Here is a 20,013-nt window from a genome sequence, read left to right on the forward strand (position 1 = left end):
AGTAAATCCAGCATTTTGCATTGAAGACAGGACAAAACAAAAACAAGAACAAAAACAAAAACAAAAACGATCAAAACAGCACCTCACAGTCACTGAACAGAAAAGGAAGAATCTTAAACCTATACATGGTAGCAAGATGGAGATAGAGAGAATGAGATTCTCTATAAACTTAGTTTGAAATTTAAACAAAAGACACTCCGTAGATTTTATAATAAAAGAAAAAAAGGAAAGGAAACAAACAAAAATAAACAAACAAGAGAAGAACAATGACAACAACAACAAAAAAGGTTCCAGCTGCTCTTGAATTGAAGGCAATCTGAGAGGATTTCTTTGAGAGTACTTAAAGGACTGAAAAAAGAAACATCCCACTGACTCTCCAAGGCCTCCTTAGAATGCCGGGTCGAGTTCCCCTGCAAACGTGACATCACCATTCTGCCGCAACCTCCTCCTCTTCTTCCTCTTCCTCTTCTCCCTCCATTTTACTGGGGGCCTGTGGAGACTGGGAACTCTGTGGAGGAGAGGCGATCCTGCTCTCCTGGCTGGCTGGAACTTCTTCCTCTTCTTCCTCCTCCATCTCCTCTTCTTCCTCTTCCTCTTCTTCCTCCTGCCTCTGCTCTTGTTTTTTCTGGCAGCAAGGCTTGTACAGGTGGGGGTCAATCAACACCTCTCCAAAGCGCCCTTTGTAAATGATCCCACAGCACACCTTCTGTCTGAACCGTTTACAGAGAAACATATGTAAGACACTACCGAAAAAAAGCTACAGCACACAGTATCTGTATCTGCATCTGCATCTATATGTCCATGAGAGATATACAGGCAAGAGTTATGTTTTGTTTTCCAGTGTTAGGGCTGTACTTGTGATGGCTATAAGAATACATATGATGACAGATCGCTTTCTTATACAGGGTAGTGCCCAGTGCAAACATGCCACTAAAACCTCTAAGTCAGTTAACGTTACAACTATTTTTGCCCATGCCGAGAGTTTAAGAAATGCAAAGTAAATGCAACGCTACATATTTCTCTTACTGATTAAATTCAGTAAATCATGTCTCGTGTCTGATAAACAATGTGGGGCAAAAAGTTTAGGAAAAAAACCCCAAAAAGTACGGGATTCTAATGCAAGTGAAATACCTTTTCCAGTATGTCAAGTCCAGAAAGGAGAGGACTGGGGAGCGGGTGGAGCCAGGTGCCAGCTCAGAGTCAGAGCCTTCATCTGATTGGTTGCTGTAGCTGGGAGACTGGGCAGGGCTAGCGCTTGAGGTGGTGCTGTGAGCATCTGAGTCTGAGCAAAAATACTCATAATAATTATCGGTCTAGCAACACATGACCCTTACTTCTGCATAAGTCGTAAGGTACAAAACTCTAATATTTGTTGAGAAAAAAGGCATTTTATATAAGAACATACTTAACCATTGCCGCTAAATTAGTATCAAAGTGTTTGCTTACTGTGTCTCTTGAGCTCTTTCTGCACTCTGCTGATCTGGCTTGGCCTGACTCTCCTTGAAAGTGACTTCATCTTCTTGGATCTCACGGTTGTCTTCAGGCTTGGCCCACCTCGCGCATCAACAACCTGCATCACAGGGCAATGACAAGGTGAGCAGCAGTTAAAATGTGATGGTGATCTGAGAGCACAAGAGGCTGCATAATACAGAGAAAACTGAGAAAAGAGGCAAAAACACATCAGTGACTGGATGATTGTACTTACATGGTTCCAGTTCTTCTTGGAACCCACTGGAAGCTTCTTCCAGCGCTTAACCAGAAGGACGCATGCATTGCAGATTTCCCCGGAACGGGTTTCACACAATCTGAAGACAAACCACAAAAACACCAAACCATCACCACTAAAAAGGGAAAATTTCACACACATTGTCTGGTACTATTAATACCCTAAATAAAAGGAAATAATTCTGTTTTGTGAAACATCCCTGTACTGCTTACTCAGACACTGTGTGTTACCATAGTGACTGGAGACAGAGCTTCCTGATTACAGGACTAAAATAATTTGAATGCTCCCAATTTATTAAAGAAAAAAATTAAATTCTTCTGAAAGACTCATCTATGATGATTTTCTTTGGCAACACACAATCATTTCAGGATTTAAGTTCTATAAGATAACATGGGCCTAACTCTATCCATGTGCTACATATATGTAACATGAGGCCCTAAGATGGTTTAACCATAAATTAATTAAAACTGTTCTCCTGTCAGGTGGGTTTCAATTCCTGTGAAGTTGTAACTTAGACACATTTTCAGTCAGAATATTCCTGCTTTGGTTTTAAACAATTTGTTTTGAAAATATTCACTCTCATAGGATTTCCAGCAATGTCATATCTGACAAGAGATTTGTGATATAATAACAATTTTACTGTCAAATGAAAACTAAAATGCTGAAATGGGCCATGGACTTACCCAAAGCAGCTTTGGAAGTCCCTTTCATAGCGTTTGCTGTCTGTGAATCGAGAGCTAGAGGATTTTGCTCTGCAGATACAGCAGCCATCCAAACTCCGGTACATCTTCGGCTTATGAAAGCCAAACATCTATAGAGACAGGTGAAATGTCAGTGCAAGGAACTGAAGTGTTTAATTGCTTTGAAGTGTTTAGATCTATGTTCTACACCAACAGAATAAGGAAATTTGTTGTCTACTTAAGTCAACATAAACATATATCAAACTGGGGAAGTGAAGGACCCAGCCAAACAAAGTGGATCACTGTTCATTTTAATTGCCACTGGACTGAAGCCGTGTTAAACGTTGACATTTTAAAGACCTGCATAATTTGAATGGGAAAAGCTAGCATTTACGGCTCCTCTCGTGTAGATCACGGCATCGTGGCAGTGTATTTTCATAATTCCTATGGATCTATATACGTCAGAGCGAGCGATAGAAAATGTGTCTCTCTTGCCCAGCGTGACCTAGACGGGAAAAACTAGGTTATCAGTCATCGCGTCATTGGGATAAGCGCAACATGTACTACCAGTGTTCCAGGTCTTACGTAACATCGGTGCTGATGCGACTAAATCCACAGCTTCGCGATATTGTGCAGCCAAAGCATCTGTTACGACCTTGTGTTTTGTGAATACAAGATTTAAATGTAGGTCGATATAATATTTTGCGTTCACGTCCATAAATTTAATAATTGTGGTGTATTTGAGAAATACGTCTTTGTATTTGCATCGTTATATTTCACGTCTGAAAAAAAAGCACTCGTATACCTGCCACTTACAGATCCACTGACTGTTACTGCACACTATCCCACTCGGTTACTCATCATTCTATACAGCGGCATGAACGCTTGTATAAGTCTGACTCTGACGTAATTCAAACATGGCAACGCGTTGCAAAGAGGAGAAGGAGGGGCAGGACCTGTTAAGAGATGTAACTGTCGAAACTGTCAGAAAACAAAGTACAAAAATACACTACGTTGTTCAAACTAAGCAGAATATGACTTATCTTTAACTATTTAATTTCAAGGCGCGTTGGGGTGGGTTTGGAACTGTGTAACATTCGGTCGTCTGAAATGCGCATAACGCCTCGCACGCGGCGAGAAGGCATATCGGCACACATTCACCGCCCACCACTTCGGCAAGGAAGCATGGCTCGCCGTGCTGCATCAGATACATCCATATTCAGCACGTTTTCGCCGCAGTAAGGCGATTCTGCGCTTTCACTCTCAGAGATACAATTAAATTTAGATGCAGTGATCGTTCTAACGGTTTACGGTGCGAAACCATATTTAAAGACGGCCTTCAAAGTGACATTACCCGAGTGTTGCCCTTTGTTTTCCGTCTGATTCTGCGTCAGTGACTCGTGCGACTCCATGCTTCTGCTCGAACTGTAAACACATGTACGCAACAACTTCGACTAAGCGATATGGAGGAAAAGATGGAAACATGCGTGCCGCCCCATTTATGTTTTTAAGGAATTTTATAGTGGATAGAGGCTGTCCTCTATCCACTATAAATAGGCTTTAATCGTCGAATTTGACGAAAGTGGCACGGTAGTGGCATAGTTCCACTTCGATTAAGCAAATAGACTAGGAATTAACCAAACACTTAAAGCATTCTGAATATGTAATTAAGTTTTATTTAATCGCTAACGCTTAATTCTGTAGAGTTTGTGAATCGGAAATGTTGTGGAAATGCGGGTTTGTTTTGAAGCACACCCACCAACAGAGGAGTAGGCGTGAGACCACACACACAGAGTGAGAAACAGTGAGATAGTTTTACACACTGCACTAAAACATATAGAAGTTCAAAGGAATAAAACCGAAACTAGCAACGGTAAAATCTTCGTCTCGGAACTATCACGTAGATATCCAAATAAAGCTTCCCCATTTTGATAATTTGTGGCACAAAACCTCTCTCGGTGTGTTGTACATATTAACGTCCATAGGAAATGCTGATTATTTAAACACACAGGAGTGTCACACAAGTCAGAAAAACACAATTTAACACATCCAACTGTTATGCTGATAACAGACTACGTAACAGACTCGAGCTGTTTATAAGTAATTTGACGTTATACCGAGCAACTCATCACCCAAGCAAGGGATGTGCGCGCCTTAAAACGGGATGAACCGGGTCGCCAGACATAAGCTTTAAAGCATCTCAAAAGTGATAGATTTCCACTTTCAACAAATCGTTAAGTTAAACAGCATTTCCAAGAAGTTCCACAATCAATAATTATAGCACATTTTTGCCAAATGCGACACATTTCAATCGTTCATCGCTCACTCACAGAACTTCTTTAGGTGTCTGTCAACCAGCAAATGACACCATCCACAGATTGACAAGTCCGAGGACAGTGAAATTACTTTTAACAAACGACACATTCTTACCTTGGTGTACGGACGAACAAAGTCTAGCAAATCGTAGAGACTGTAAATGGTACGCGTTACAAATGTAACACATTAAACAATGCGCCACTAACATGCACACTACTCGTTGTTACTGTCTCACTTTCCGTCTGAGAGTAGTAAATTGTGTGCGCATGCGTGGATACCCGTCCACCATTTTCTGAATTTCTTCAATCAAATCTATTTGCATACGCAGCTGACGTTTCCCTGCGTCTACATTCTATTGCCCATATATGGTAGAGAAATTACGCGGGAAATGGGGTGGGACCCGTTGCTAGGGCAGTGGGCATTTCAAATCTGTGCAATGCGACTCAAGGGGGCGGAGTTGAAGCTTACTACTACGGAGGAGGGTGGTACGCATCTGTAACCGTAACCAAAAGGAATTCAGACCTTATATTACTTGGCTGCAACGGCGGATTAAGGACTGTTGATTACAGAGCATCTTTCCAGACCCTTAAAATGTTTAAAACCTGAATTAAGACTAAATGATATTAGTTAGGATTTTAGTCGGAGGTTGGATTAGCATTAAAAACAAAAAGGCTTTGTGGTACTGTCCCGTCAGAGATATTTCCCAGGAGTATTCCCTTACATATTGATCCATAAAACAAGCTTCTGCACAATAGTCGGACATTTTAGCTAGAGGCCCATGCCTGCTGGAGAGTCAAATGACCTAAGAAACAAAGCATGGCGTTGAGGCCGTCCCGTTGGGAAGCCAGCTAATTTATCATTTATTAAAGTACCATATGGGAGCTCTTAGACTCCGTTCAAGTTGACAGCCGCTCTTTATCTTCCACGTTTGATATGACCTAATCATTGAATAACTAGAATACAGCTTATAACACTAAGGGTGAAAATAAGTTAAGGACATGTGTGATAACTGATATACCATAGTTCAGGTCTCAACACTGATATGAAATCAAAATCAAACCTATTTTGACTAATATATTTTAGTTGTTTATAAATTGCTAGTTATGTGCACTGATAGATGCCATAATGACAGGTTGTGGAGTTATGATTCTTTAAGAATTTTAAAAACATGGCAAAAAACACAGACGAAATGTCACCTTGTAAGCATTTTAATGAAATGTTTATAAATATCATAAACATGAAGGGTCATTTACCCACAAACTGTCAAGAGAAACCACTCATTTCAAATTCTTAGGAAGGTGATGAGAGTTTACAGCTTTACCTACAGGTAGAGAAAAAAGGTAGCATCATCTAGCAGTTCCCCAAGAGACAGCCTCAGGTGAGATGAAATGAGACAGGCATGGGACTAGAACACTAACTGATAAATTATAGCAGGAAATGCGGAAACAGAACTTCAGGAGATGTACAGTTGTGCTGAGAACACATGGTTAATCTCCTGCACATCATAATCCCCAAGCCAAAAACAGCAGCAAAACAACCGCCTCTTTAAAAACTTTCAGTCAGGCAGAAATCTGAACTCTGCGATCTCCATTCACAGGTAGACACATACCAAAATACACAGCTAGAACCAAAAAAAAGGGTAAATAGTAGACATGGTACATCTGGAAATTAATAATTGATATATTAACATCAGTCATTGATGGTCATGTTATCAAATACCATTTTTTTCCATCATCAGGTTAACAGGCATTTGATTCACATTTCATTTACAGCAGTGTTATGAAAACATTGATTTTAAATTAATAAAAATTAACTTAAAATATAACGAGTGCAATTTTAAACTTTTTATTCATTTTGATTTTTCCTCAGTCAAGATCAACAGGATATAGATTTAAGTAAGATTTTTTATCATGTCAGCTCGATCTAATCAAGTCTACCAAGTCTTCAATTCAGTTTCCACTGCTGTCAATACAGATTTAGACTCAACATTAAAGGTCAATACAAACAGGCCACAATGAGTATATAGTGTCATTATTTGAGTATTTATCCTCTAATTTGTTTACTAATTAGGAGACGATAACAACTGCAATATTTACAATTTACATCACAATAATACTGTAGCTTTTCCACACAGACACTGGACAGGTGGCAAACTGGATTTGTGGTAAAGATTAAACACAGAAGACCATTAAAAGCTGAGTATGAGACCTGAATTGAGTGAGTGAGTCAAAATGAAAGCATGTTTGTATTCTACTGTTCTATTTAAGAGGCAAAACCTGCTTGAGGCTTATTATTGCTATTGCGTTGATTTCCAGTATTTTAAATACCTCATATAAACTTTGTTTTAAAATACATTAACAGTTCTTGGGTAATGTTAATTGGCAAATTACACACATTGTCTTGAAGTCTCCACTTACTCACTTGCTTACACACACACACACGCACACACGCGCACACGCGCACACGCGCACACACACACACACAGAGCTGCAAATGATGATACCTAGAGAATTACTTTTAATATTTTGTCTGATCTTTCCTTGCACTTCCATTACTAATAGAAAAACTACACAACAAAAGAATAAGCAAGTACACACTCAAATACACAAACACACATCTGCACACACACACACACACACACACACACACACACACACATGCACAAGGACCAAACACATAATTCAGTGATGTATTTTCACATTATTTTGTTGGAATGTCCATTTGTCACAAAGTTCCAGTGCTCCAACTTGAAGAGATAAAGCTGTTTGTGCAGCTGCATCACCAAACCCTCATCCAGTTACAAAGTATAACATGCTCCATTTCTGTGGGTCTGTCTCTTTCACATCGACGGCCAATTCCCTCACAAGCATGGATTTGGTTTTAAAACTATAGCAGTCATGTGCATGACTTGCCACTGTAAGTTATGTTCAATACAATGATGTTCCTCTGATAACAGTCACTTTATTGTCAGATTAAGCTGAAGCACTCTGTTGTTTAGGGCTCACAGAGCAATTGTGTTTGTGTATTCCTGTGTTCTGCTCTAGTTCATCCCACAAGGGTAGAACCTGTTCGTTTCTTTGTTGTTTCCTTCTTGTTTGGTTCATAGTGAACTGTAAATAATGCTCTCTACACTGCCATCCAAGATGGTGAAGTACAAAGACAAATACAAGAGATCAATGCTCTCCTCCCTGAAACCTTGTGGCATAGGATATATGGATGCAATTAGCAAGAACAAAGTCTGAAAATATAAAAACAAGTCTAAGTCACAACTCTAAGTCCATAAAGCTTTCCATCAAATGCAAGAGTGGAGATAACACTGGACCTTATGGTGATCCAAAAACTGAGGCCTCTCCTACTGCTATGACTCTGCTCTCCAAGTGTCTCCCCCATTGTGTGTATAAGGGCCATAACTTAAAGTAAAACAAAGGAAAGAAAAAAGAATAGATGAAATGGAAAATAAGGAAACATTTAAAATGTTCAGGCTTTTTTCCCTTTAAAGGTCACTGTGGTTTCTGCTGTTGCGCGCTCAGCTGTGCTGGGGCCTGAAAATGACAGCGAATGGAGGGAAGGATGGGTTGGCGGTCAGGCCTGACTACATTTCCCAGGATTTCCAAAGGCTACAAGTCAATGCCCTTTGTGAGGGAGGTTTCCAGGGTGATGGGGAAATCGTGGAGGGTCTGCAGGACCCCGATGAGTGAGTTGACCGTGGTGCGGTCACGCAGTAAAGCCGTCTCTTCGTACATACGCGTGATGACTGGACACTCCACCAGGAGAGGGAGCCACTGGATCAGTAGTTGGTCCCTAAATGGAAGAAAAAAAAAAAACAAAAGGGAAAAAAAATAAGGTCAGAGCAACACACAAGCTGTGATGAAATGATAAATGTGTACAAGGGTAACCTCTGGGAATGGTTAATGTCTAAGTGGTGTCCCTCCGTGAACCTGAGAGAGAGAACAGCGCTGGCTGTATGTCGTGACATGGGCACGTGTTTGCCCTCTCGCTTCAGCTTAGACTGTCCTCAATTTGATTCAGCTCTAACCAGACAGGCATTGTGAGGACAACCACAGGCAAATACAGTATGTCTAAGCCATTTTACTGAAATGAGTATATTTATATAATAATAACAGAATCTGTTGAACAAATCTCCGTTTCTCTCTCTCTCTCTCTCTCTTTCCCTCTGGTGTCCTCACCTGGCTCCGAGGCAGACAAGCAGCTGGAACTTGCCGTCCTTGCCGATGCTTCGTGGTGTGTTGTTGACGGCGTTGACATAACGACAGAGTGTGTCACCGTTCAGACTGACAGGCTGAGGCACCTCTGCCAAGTCCCCCATCTGATCAGCATTCTCCATGTAAAGCACTGCTTTCTCTGTGTAGCAGACACACACACACACGCACGCACGCACATGCAGGCACGCGCACACACAAACACACACACACGCACACACACACACACACAAACACTTTGTCACAAGTTTGAAAAAACTATTTTCCTTTTAAATTTTGTTTTTCTTTGGAAAAAAGAAAACTACAACAACACACATTCTTCACATATGCACACATGCAGTTGAAGAGACATGTGAATGAAAAGGCGTGCACTAGGGATGTAAAGAATTCCTACTCATTAGTGTGTCAATCTGTGACAAGAACATGTTTTATTCCCTTTCATCAGTGTATCACAGCCGCTCACTGTGTCAGCCTTCAGATGCACTGCTCCAATGGGATCACACTTCAGCCCAGGCAAATGAGATTCAAAACGCCCTAAACCCCTAACACATGCATGTTCACACTGACATACAAATATGCCAACACACACGTTCCTGCATAGGCATGCACTTATACAATAGCACACATTCACATAAACTTTTGTTCATACAAACACACACACACGAAACAACAAAATACATGTACTGCACATATTTCAGTGTTGTAGTGCTCATACTCTTCCAGTGGCAAGTATAGCAGAGTCAATAATGTATTAATAATCATTCATGATTTTCGGGCCATTAAGTGTAATTGGGGGACTCCAGTTGAAAGTAAATTTTTAAAATAAGAACAAAACATTGTTAATATTGGTGAAGATTAACATAACAGTAAACTCAGTACAGTCTGCCAGAAACTGCAGACAAAGGACATTTGAGTTAAATTTCTCATTTCAAAGCAAAAGAGAAAATATCAAACACATCCACCAGAGGGTGGCAAAGTGAATTTAAAAAAAAAAAAAAAACCCTGTACTTTATGCAGTTAATTGCTCTCGCCACTACAGGGCGATAAACCAACGTTTAAAAAACGAGACTTTAATTGTCCTTTTCCTTCATTCAAAAAAATGTAGCAAAGCATTCAAATGAAACCTTTTCACACAGTGGAAAAACCCATTCTCTTCTGATGTCATTCAAATGACTGATATTTCTGTGATTTATTGAGTGGTGACACATTACAGCTGCTCACAAGTAAAATGAAGATGTATGTTCTATTGCGTATGTTCGACTAGCTGTGAGAGCTGAGTTTGAAGATGCTGACAATTAGCACCCTTAGCTGAAAACATTGAGTAATGAGACTTGTTAAAAGCTCTCCGTACTTCCATTGTTTCTGGCTACGAGTATGTTAATGTTACCATCTTGCCAATCCGCTAATAGCATGCATCAAATCTCCATGTATGAGGATGCGTTAAAGTAGGAGGGGAAAGAACTGCAAGCCTCTGTTTTCAGACTTGGATTATACAATTTACGTAAGAAGTGAACTGACCTATAAAGTCCCACACAAAGACATTTTTCTGGAAAAGACGGGCTGTTCTGAAGCCATGGTGGAAGAACTGCTCTAGCGCTCCGACAAGCCCTCCTTCACCACACAGCAGAATGGTTAGATTACCTCTCTGACAGGCAAATATCAGGGGAGAGAGAGCGAGAGAGCGAGAGAGCGAGAGAGAGAGAGAGAGAAAACAGGAAGAAAATCAGTCAGAATCCATCCAGTCTACATATGGCATAAGAGGCACTCAGAATATGAATGACATTCATGTTTCACCCTTAAGTGCACACAGAATCACAAACTCAAATAGAAAGAAAGAGAGAGGTAGAGAGATGGAGAGAGTAAGGGGAGGACAAAGAAAGACAAAGAAATACTCTGCATTTTTCTTTGTCTTCCCTCTTTTCATCCGAGCCAGTGAAATTACTTGACCATTCATGGCATGTATTACCCACTCCTAACTGGATCTGTCTTTTTACCGAGGTTCTGCATCACTTACATGGCCCACAGACACTGTAACTGCAGATGGCTGGAGTTGTAGAGCATATATTGGTTTTATTACCCCAATCAAATGAAAATCTGAATCTATGAGCCACTGGCTGGCATCTTTAACATGTCTCATCTACTGCAGCTGATGGCCAGCACTTAATTTAAGCAGTGTGTTAATCCTCCAGGCAGGCCAAGCCATTTAAAATGAGTTTCTCTTAGAAGCATCAATAGAATTACCAGAACACTAGAGCCCAGACAGCGATAACACACACATATTTTTACACACACAAAATGAATGCAGTCCCCTAGACGGAGGGAGAGAGAGAGAGAGAGACAGAGAGAGAGAGAGAGACAGAGAGAGAAGGCTGGTGGAGAGGACAGTGGGAGGCAGGAATAAGAAGAACCAAGGCCCAGGAAAAGGAGTAGGATATTCAGCAGGGATCTTAATAGAGCCCATCAAAGGCAACAGAAACCAGTTTGTTTTTCAATCTCTTTTCCATAAACACTATAATAAAGAATAGTGGGTGAATTAATAAAGAACAACCTCATAATCTACAAATTCAAAAAAACTTGCTATACAAACATTCACTCCCACTCATGCATGCTAATACATATGCACATAATACATATGCACATAATTACCTCTTTTTCAGGTTTGTGGAAGTGTTTCACAATGTTGTTGACTGCTTCTCCAATGCTCTCCTGTATCTGTGCTGAGTTTGGCTCTAAGCAGAGAGAGCAGAGAGGCGGGGGAAAAATAGGGGTGGAGAGAGAGAGAGAGAGTGAGAGAGAGACAGACAGACAGACAAACAGACAGACAGACAGTGAGAGAGTGAGAGAGAAAGGGGTGGAGGCAAAAGATCTGTAACATCTGTGATATTTATGGACATTCAACATGGATACATCTAAAAGTTTTGATATACAGACACTGATAAAATCTCAGTTAAAGAGTGACACTCACTGTTACCACGGCCACTCAAGGAGGTGATACTTATTCGTCGTATCTGCGAGGGTGAGCGCTGAAGAGGGGGAGTTCGGGATCCTCTCCCTCCGTCCTCCTCACTGGCTGGAACAACCAGTTCACCAATCAGAACTCTCTCCAAGCTACCGTCATCCACACCCTTTCCAAGCCACCGACCACAAGGGAACCTGGGAAACAACACATGACATGGAATTAGATAAATATTTTTTCTATATTCTCTATAGTCGTAGTAGTAGAAAAGGAAGGAGGGGGGCTATTGGACAGACAGACAGACAGACAGACAGACAGATAGATAGATAGATAGATAGATACAAAGAATTAAGTGCTTCTTATACATTTATAGCACTGCAAACTGCTTTGGCAACATTGTATCCAGACATGCCAATAAAGCATTATTGAAATGAACTGAAATAGAGAGACAGAGCAGTAAAAAGAGAATTAGTGAGCTATAGCAATAGAAAACTAAACAACCAGACAGAGCACCTGAGAAACAGCATCATAAAGCAATGATGAGACATACGGGGAGACAGATGAATAGAGAAAGAGAAACAGAGAGATAGATCTTACTTATATGTGTGGCCCGTGATCTCGTTGCGAACCATCACACAGTCAACCAGCCACTTGGCCAGCAGACCTGAGTTATCATGACCAATCTGGACTGTGGTCAGTTTCCCAAGGTTCTGACACTGTAAAAACACACAGCGCAAAGTTAGTCCCATAAACAGACAGCAACAGAGAGCAATACCAGCACTGTAGCCTGTGTTAGTGTGTGTTTCTATGTTAGTGAGAAAGAGTGAGTATATGAGTATACCCGCATTTCATTTATTGGGCAAAAGATGAGTTTTAATTATTTAAAATTCATCTTTATGTGTTTCTACAATTACAATGATATCACTACTGAATTAGCCAAGTGTTCAGCACACAGAGATATAATCTAATGATCTAATGTAACGAGCAAAACAATTATTATCATGCTTTAGACTAAAACTACTGAGAGAACTACACATATAGTAAAGGAGACTAAAAAGGAAACCCAGACACCAAGAGGACATGAGGAGGCTCTCTCAATACAGGAGTTATTAGGAGGTTGGGAAACATGATGAGAGTGATGGAGAGAGGGAGATGGCAAAATGCATGTCTAACCTTGAACACAGTAGAGATGTGCGTGTGAGGCCTAAAGGCAGACTGGGAGAGGAGATATGATGAATTAGGACATGACCGATGATTGACAGCCCAAGCTAGGGCAGTGATTGGGCCCCATCGTTAAGGGAGCGGGTCAACGCACTGAACATGTGGATGAATCGACCCTTAGGCAGATTTTCTAGCACAGCTAATCTGGCAATACTGTCCGGCTCAACTTCAGAGGGACTATCCCAGATACTGGAGACAGACCACACCACACTGATGTCTAAAAAAATGTCATCTCTGAGGCATTTTGAACATGAAATTGATAAAGTGAAACAAAACAAAGCAGTGTCACCCCACAGCAACACCACAGCACTCTGTGTAACGGATAAGGTCTTCACTGCTAAAAAACACCACAAACACCTCCACCAAAACACCTCCACTCCACATAACATCTCCATACAGTCTGCTGGACAGTACTCCTTTAAGGAGGAACGGAGTGTGGGGGTAACAGGAAACAGTAGTGCTCTGTATCATATAGACCAGCTTGTTCAAAGTTGAGCTGACTTAAACTTGCACCGTGCTGACTCTAACCTGCACTGAGCTGACTTTACCCGGCACTGAGCCGACTTTACCCGGCACTGAGCCGACTCTAACCTGCACTGTGCCGACTCTAACCTGCACTGTGCCGACTCTAACCTGCACTGTGCTGACTCTAACCTGCACTGAGCCGACTTTAACCTGCATTGAGCTGACTTTAACCTGCACTGAGCCGACTCTAACCTGCACTGTGCTGACTCTAACCTGCACTGTGCTGACTCTAATCTGCACTGTGCTGACTCTAACCTGCACTGAGCCGACTCTAACCTGCACTGAGCCGACTTTACCCGGCACTGAGCTGACTTTAACCTGCACTGTGCTGACTCTAACCTGCACTGTGCTGACTTTAACCTGCACTGTGCTGACTCTAACCTGCACTGAGCCGACTCTAACCTGCACTGAGCCGACTCTAACCTGCACTGAGCCGACTCTAACCTGCACTGAGCCGACTCTAACCTGCACTGTGCTGACTCTAACCTGCACTGAGCCGACTCTAACCTGCACTGAGCCGACTCTAACCTGCACTGAGCTGACTCTAACCTGCACTGAGCTGACTTTACCCGGCACTGAGCTGACTTTAACCTGCACTGTGCTGACTCTAACCTGCACTGAGCTGACTTTAACCTGCACTGAGCTGACTTTAACCTGCACTGTGCTGACTCTAACCTGCACTGAGCTGACTTTAACCTGCACTGAGCCAACTCTAACCTGCACTGAGCTGACTTTATCCGGCACTGAGCTGACTCTATCCGGCACTGAGCTGACTCTAACCGGCACTGAGCTGACTCTAACCTGCACTGAGCTGACTCTAACCTGCACTGAGCCGACTCTAACCTGCACTGAGCCGACTCTAACCTGCACTGAGCTGACTCTAACCTGCACTGAGCTGACTTTACCCGGCACTGAGCTGACTTTAACCTGCACTGAGCTGACTTTAACCTGCACTGAGCTGACTCTAACCTGCACTGAGCTGACTCTACCTGGCACTGAGCTGACTTTACCCGGCACTGAGCTGACTTTAACCTGCACTGAGCCGACTCTAACCTGCACTGAGCTGACTTTAACCTGCACTGAGCCGACTCTAACCTGCACTGAGCTGCTGAGAGTACTGTCTATTCACTTGTGCTTCTAATAGGCTCTGCAGTGCTAGTGCGTTAATGATGATGATGATGATGACGATGATGATGATGATGATGATTATATCTATATTGCAAATGAGGTGATGTCCCCTGTGTCTTGAGCTGGGTTTAATGTCCTTTGGATGTTTAAGGAGTAGTTTATAAGCCAGCTAATTGAGCTTTCGCATATGACACAGAGATGGATGAACGAGATGAGAAAGATAAGGAGCGAAAGAAAAGAGAATAACACTTCACACTGACACGTTAAGTAGATCATTGGTTACACTTTCAGACATAATGTTGGCTGAAAATGTCACAGTTACACAGCATGAGCGTGTGGGAGTACTTACATCAAATGTCATCTCCAGAACGTTCTTTGGTATCTGCATGATACCGGAATCGCCCAGCTCACCCGATACACACACCCACGGATTTGAGGTTGTCATGGCGTTACTTAACTTCTTAATGGGGATTATTACGGCACGGTATGGGATCACTGGAGAGACAGAGACAATCAGGAAATTCAAGAGTGTGCACATTAAGTTTTACCCCCTGAGCTGCTGCGAAGACAATAAGGCATAGATAATATCCATAAAAATAAGAGAGGAAAAAAGATTGACCAGTTTGATAAGGATTCTAAAAACATGATGTAGTGCTGAAGCAGATGATTGATATCATAATGCAAAATCATACAATAGGCCGCAACTTTATCAGATAAAGCAAGACAATGTAATGAGAACACACTGTGACAACTATAAAAACAAGAGGGACTTTTCTCTGAATGCTGAGGTGAAATGATTTGCAGCAGGCTTCAATTTTTCACATCTTCTCAAGCATGAGATTGCAAATATGACCCTATGCTGTGGAGATGAACTGAAAAAAAAAAAGTTTTAGAAGGAGCTAAGATTTCTTGCACTTCTTCCTCTAAACACTGTGGAGAAGTACTGGTTTGATATGTGTCTTCACCAGAGACAGGGACATCTGAGGAAAATAATGAGAGTTTGCAGTCCTGGTAGAATGTTTATTTTCTTTCCGTGTTGAGTGTGTTTTTGTAAGCAAAAATGACAATATAGCAGAGAGTAGTATATGCAGAGATGCCACTGACAATAGAAATGGAGAGAGGAAGGGAAGAAAAGGTACAGATGAACTTTGGGGGTGTCACATGAGTAAGACCAATGAGCTGATTAACTCACTGTGTTTTAAATCTCTGATTAAGTGTCCACACAGAGCCCTGTGTTTTAATAATGCTGATATCTGCCCCTCAGTAAATGATATGGTCTTGCTCTCCATCTTCATTAGAACGACTATAAGAGACATTTTGCTATGCAAACCACACAAGGCAGAATCCACTGGCCTGAAATCAGAGCTTGGATAGATGTGGCATTGAGTGCTATTTTTGGCCACTGAGAGTGACACACGGGGTTTGATTAAGATCTGGTGACAGATTCTGCTAACTGTTGTTGAAGATTTTGGTAAAGCAGCAATGGCTGGGACCATTATTATTATTATTATTATTATTATTATTATTATTATTATTATTATTATTATTAAAGGGGTGATGGTGAAGTTGTGCTGATCGTCCTGTTGGTGAATGTATTGTGTGACTCACTGATAGTTGTGAAGACATTAGTAAAACAGAAGTAATCAACGGCGTTGAGACTCAGGAGGTGAAAGAGGAACTGTTCTTTCTCTTCTTCACAGCGCAGGAAGGCATACCGCTTATACAGTCTCCTACAAAAAACCCAAAGACATACCGCTTATACAGTCTCCTACAAAAAACCCAAAGACATACCGCTTATACAGTCTCCTACAAAAAACCCAAAGACATACTGCTTATACAGTCTCCTACAAAAAACCCAAAGACATACCGCTTATACAGTCTCCTACAAAAAACCCAAAGACATACCGCTTATACAGTCTCCTACAAAAAACCCAAAGACATACCGCTTATACAGTCTCCTACAAAAAACCCAAAGACATACCGCTTATACAGTCTCCTACAAAAAACCCAAAGACATACCGCTTATACAGTCTCCTACAAAAAACCCAAAGACATACCGCTTATACAGTCTCCTACAAAAAACCCAAAGACATCACACATGCACTCCGACAAGAGCACAAACTCTGAGTGGCATACAGAACATCTCTGTGTGTATATGTATTTATTTATGTATGTATGTATGTGTGTGTGTGTGTGTGTGTGTGTGTGTGTGTGTGTGTGTGTGTGTGTGTGTACATGTGTGCGCGTGTGTGTGTGTGAGTGTGTGCACACATGTGTGTGTGTGTACATGTGTGCACGTGTGTGTACGTGTGTGTGTGTGTGTGAGTGTGTGCACACGTGTGTGTGTGTGTACATGTGTGCACGTGTGTGTACGTGTGTGTGTGTGTGTACGTGTGCGCGCGTGTGTGTACGTGTGTATATGTGCGTGTGTGTGGGTCTTTACTTTGTTAGGGGGTGGAGGGACAGTAATTGTTTGAGGTGCTGAGAGAGCAGCTTCTTCTCTAAAGACAGACGGATCCAGGCCCGAGCCCGCCCCACTTCAGTCTTTATCTCACTCATGTTCTGGATGTGTCTGAGACAAACAGAGAGACAGAAAGAGAGGCGGGGTGAATACTTTATTTTCTCAGTCTTTCACTGGAGGCTCCATAAGTAAAACAGCTCATTAAACAAATCTTTGTACACAGAAACTGTCTTGAAGTTTCACTTAGTTTCAGGGTCAGTACGATCTTCAGAATGCCAGCCTTCACAAGTTTTCAAAGCGAATTCAAAAGCAGACTGATAGAGGCAGCTGTGTTTTGCGTTAATAAACATTAACATTACTGTTATAATCTTTTACTCTTTATGGTGGCATATTCAAATTATTGAATTATTTGATTTTCTTTATTAAAAAACAAATAAAGTGCATAACTGAGCTTGGACAAGCCCAATTATCTGACTTTTGTTGAGGATGTTTACACTTTTCATCCCTAGCCTTAAATTTAGATTAAAGGACATCTGAGCCTGTCTATTCCCTATATGCATTATTTAGTGGTCATGTAACTCCCACACGCTGCCCAGTACGGGTGTTTACCTCATATCCTGAGTGAGTGACACACGCAGTGTCGGCAGGCCGATACCCGACTCAGACCTTCGCCTCTCTGACCCATTAGAGACTGCGAGAGGAGAAAGGATACAAAACTCAGACTTTAAAAATCTCTTAAAGAGATCAGCTGATTCTGAATAAACCTCTGCATGTGAATGAGTGTGAGTGTTGACGTGTGGGTTTTAGGTGTGTAAAAGGGGTGTGTGTGTGTGTGTGTGTGTGTGTGTATTTGTTTTTACCTGGTGACTCAGCCTGTTGTTGTAGGACTTTTTCCTCTCTGGCCTGATAGTGCAGTAAGTGAGACCACAGAGCCGATTTTCCCTTCGCAAAAACAAAGAAGTCACCAGAGTCCAAAATCTGTCCATAAACTCTCTGATTTTGATATTAAAGATCTCTATCCCTCGCCCGCTCTTGCTAATCAGCAGACCAAACATGTGTATGTTCAAGTGTGTGTACCTGTTTGACCTGAAGCCCATGGCTCCATATTCTCTCTAATAAATCACACAGGCTGGCGATGAGGGTGTTCTCCTCCAGACCTGTGATACTGGCTTCTCCATGTCCCAGCTCCACTGCCTCACGGCCCATCTTCGCCACCAACATACGCTTCGTCTGTGTGGGCGTAGACATGACAACATGATCAAACAAAATACAGCAAACTCAATTAAAAAACTGATGTTAACTCACGTTACCAAAGTAACATTATAAGTAACATTTATAATGTAGTCACATCATGACTATAATGTGCTACAGCAACGGAAAGGTAACATAAAATCATTCACCCCCCTCATTCAAATAAACTATATAAATATGAAACATGCTGATTTGCTGTTTGAATGAATAACCTGTGTGTGTGTGTGTGTGTGTTTATGACTGTGCGCGTGTGTCAGGGATTACACAGGAGGTTCAGACAGACCTTCATCCTACATTCCTTCAGTAGCCCCTCCACAAATTTCCAGTTGGTCTGGGCGATGACAGCAGGGGAGAGATCCGACAGTTTAGGCTGCCTCAGGCTCTTCCCTAGACTCCGCGCCTCCTGCATGTATTTCTACAGGGACAGAGAAACAGGCAAAAAAATTAGGAATGTTTTAGAGTGAGTGAGCGAGAAAGAAAGAGAGAAAGAAGGAAAGACAGAGAGCAAGAGAGAGAGAGAGAGAAAGAGCGAGTGAGTGAGTGAGTGAGTATGTGAGGGCAGACAGGTACATACTCATAGTGTATTTGTTGAAAGCTGTAGGGTTGGGTGAATGAGGCAGCGTGTTGTTGACAGAGGCTGTCCTGAAATGCTCATCTTTGACTAATACTGTGGTTTAAAGCACATGAGACTGGGGATCTGACTTAAACTTAGACTTCCTCTCTCTAAATCATATCGTAAAGCAGGTGTGTAAGGAGGAGAGCAGGATTATGGGGAAAAGAATGAAAGAATTTACTGTGGATTCTTGGGAAAGCTGGGATAATCTAACCTGTGCCCTTTTGAGCATCAGAGGAGATCTGCTTGAGGTCTTCGTGGGTTGGACGATGTCTAGACAGTGACATTTAGGGTTTGGGGAAACTGAAAAGGGCATTGCTTAAGTGTAGTTTGAGGAAATAAGCCATTGATGTGTATTGGACTATGATCACTGGACACTACAGGAAACTGGTTTGTGAGAATATTATTGCCTGGCTCTGGGTGACTATGTTGGTTTTTTGGGACAGAACTGTTTTGGGGTCAGTAATTAGGTACAGGAGTGGTTGAGTTGGGCTTTTTTTGGCATTGGAGTGGGCGGGCTCAGGGTTGGTTAAGATTCTTTGTGGGAAGCGGAGGGTTCTCAGATGGTCACATACTGGCAGTCCTGCACATACCAGGCAGCAGGCAGAGAAGGACTTTTTGGGCGGTTTAAGAGGCGGGGGTGGTGCCTTGTCCCACTCCCAGAAAGCCATGGAGTTCTGCAGGACCAAACAGCCCTCCACCTGCTGTGGAGTGGTAAGACCCAAGCCCCGCAGAACCGAAAAGCCAGGCATGACAAATGAAAGATAAAAGAAAACGAAAAACAAAAGGAAAGGAAAAGAAGAAGAGACAAACAGAGCTTGCAGATGAATGCAGGGTCAACAAACAAGAATAAACTCAAACTGAAGAAACTAAGAGGAGAAACGTGCAGAACAATGATAAAAATCAACAATAACTT

General features: G+C 41.9%; 2 protein-coding genes across 9 annotated transcripts in view; both read right to left on the minus strand.

Annotated features, from left to right (window-relative positions):
* Positions 1-424: 424 nt before the first annotated feature.
* sinhcaf (SIN3-HDAC complex associated factor) lies at positions 425-4,922 on the minus strand. Its single transcript, XM_030772596.1, has 6 exons — positions 4,837-4,922; positions 2,410-2,537; positions 1,706-1,805; positions 1,447-1,570; positions 1,132-1,282; positions 425-710 (listed from the first exon to the last, which is right to left on the minus strand). The coding sequence occupies exons 2-6, from the start codon at positions 2,535-2,537 to the stop codon at positions 425-427; spliced, it is 789 nt and encodes a 262-aa protein (XP_030628456.1). The 5' UTR covers positions 4,837-4,922.
* Positions 4,923-5,930: 1,008 nt separating this feature from the next.
* dennd5b (DENN/MADD domain containing 5B) overlaps positions 5,931-20,013 on the minus strand; it is a 56,159-nt gene continuing 42,076 nt past the window's right edge. For 3 of the 8 annotated variants that reach the window (XM_030788749.1, XM_030788740.1, XM_030788732.1), the window contains 13 exons: positions 18,768-18,899; positions 18,311-18,463; positions 18,094-18,175; positions 17,843-17,924; positions 17,216-17,344; positions 16,381-16,502; positions 15,122-15,267; positions 12,496-12,614; positions 11,908-12,095; positions 11,589-11,671; positions 10,461-10,587; positions 8,910-9,084; positions 5,931-8,523 (listed from right to left, as the gene is read on the minus strand). In XM_030788749.1, the coding sequence (XP_030644609.1) occupies positions 8,340-8,523; positions 8,910-9,084; positions 10,461-10,587; positions 11,589-11,671; positions 11,908-12,095; positions 12,496-12,614; positions 15,122-15,267; positions 16,381-16,502; positions 17,216-17,344; positions 17,843-17,924; positions 18,094-18,175; positions 18,311-18,463; positions 18,768-18,899 (1,722 nt within the window). In that variant the 3' untranslated portion in view covers positions 5,931-8,339. Of the gene's footprint in view, positions 8,524-8,909; positions 9,085-10,460; positions 10,588-11,588; positions 11,672-11,907; positions 12,096-12,495; positions 12,615-12,899; positions 13,114-13,897; positions 15,268-16,380; positions 16,503-17,215; positions 17,345-17,842; positions 17,925-18,093; positions 18,176-18,310; positions 18,464-18,767; positions 18,900-19,690; positions 19,802-20,013 lie in introns of those variants that run through there. The other 5 variants (XM_030788724.1, XM_030788716.1, XM_030788708.1 and 2 more) reach the window with 4 other exon arrangements.

The sequence above is a fragment of the Chanos chanos genome, chromosome 1, assembly GCF_902362185.1.
Source record: "Chanos chanos chromosome 1, fChaCha1.1, whole genome shotgun sequence".
Classification (NCBI taxonomy): Eukaryota; Metazoa; Chordata; class Actinopteri; order Gonorynchiformes; family Chanidae; genus Chanos; species Chanos chanos.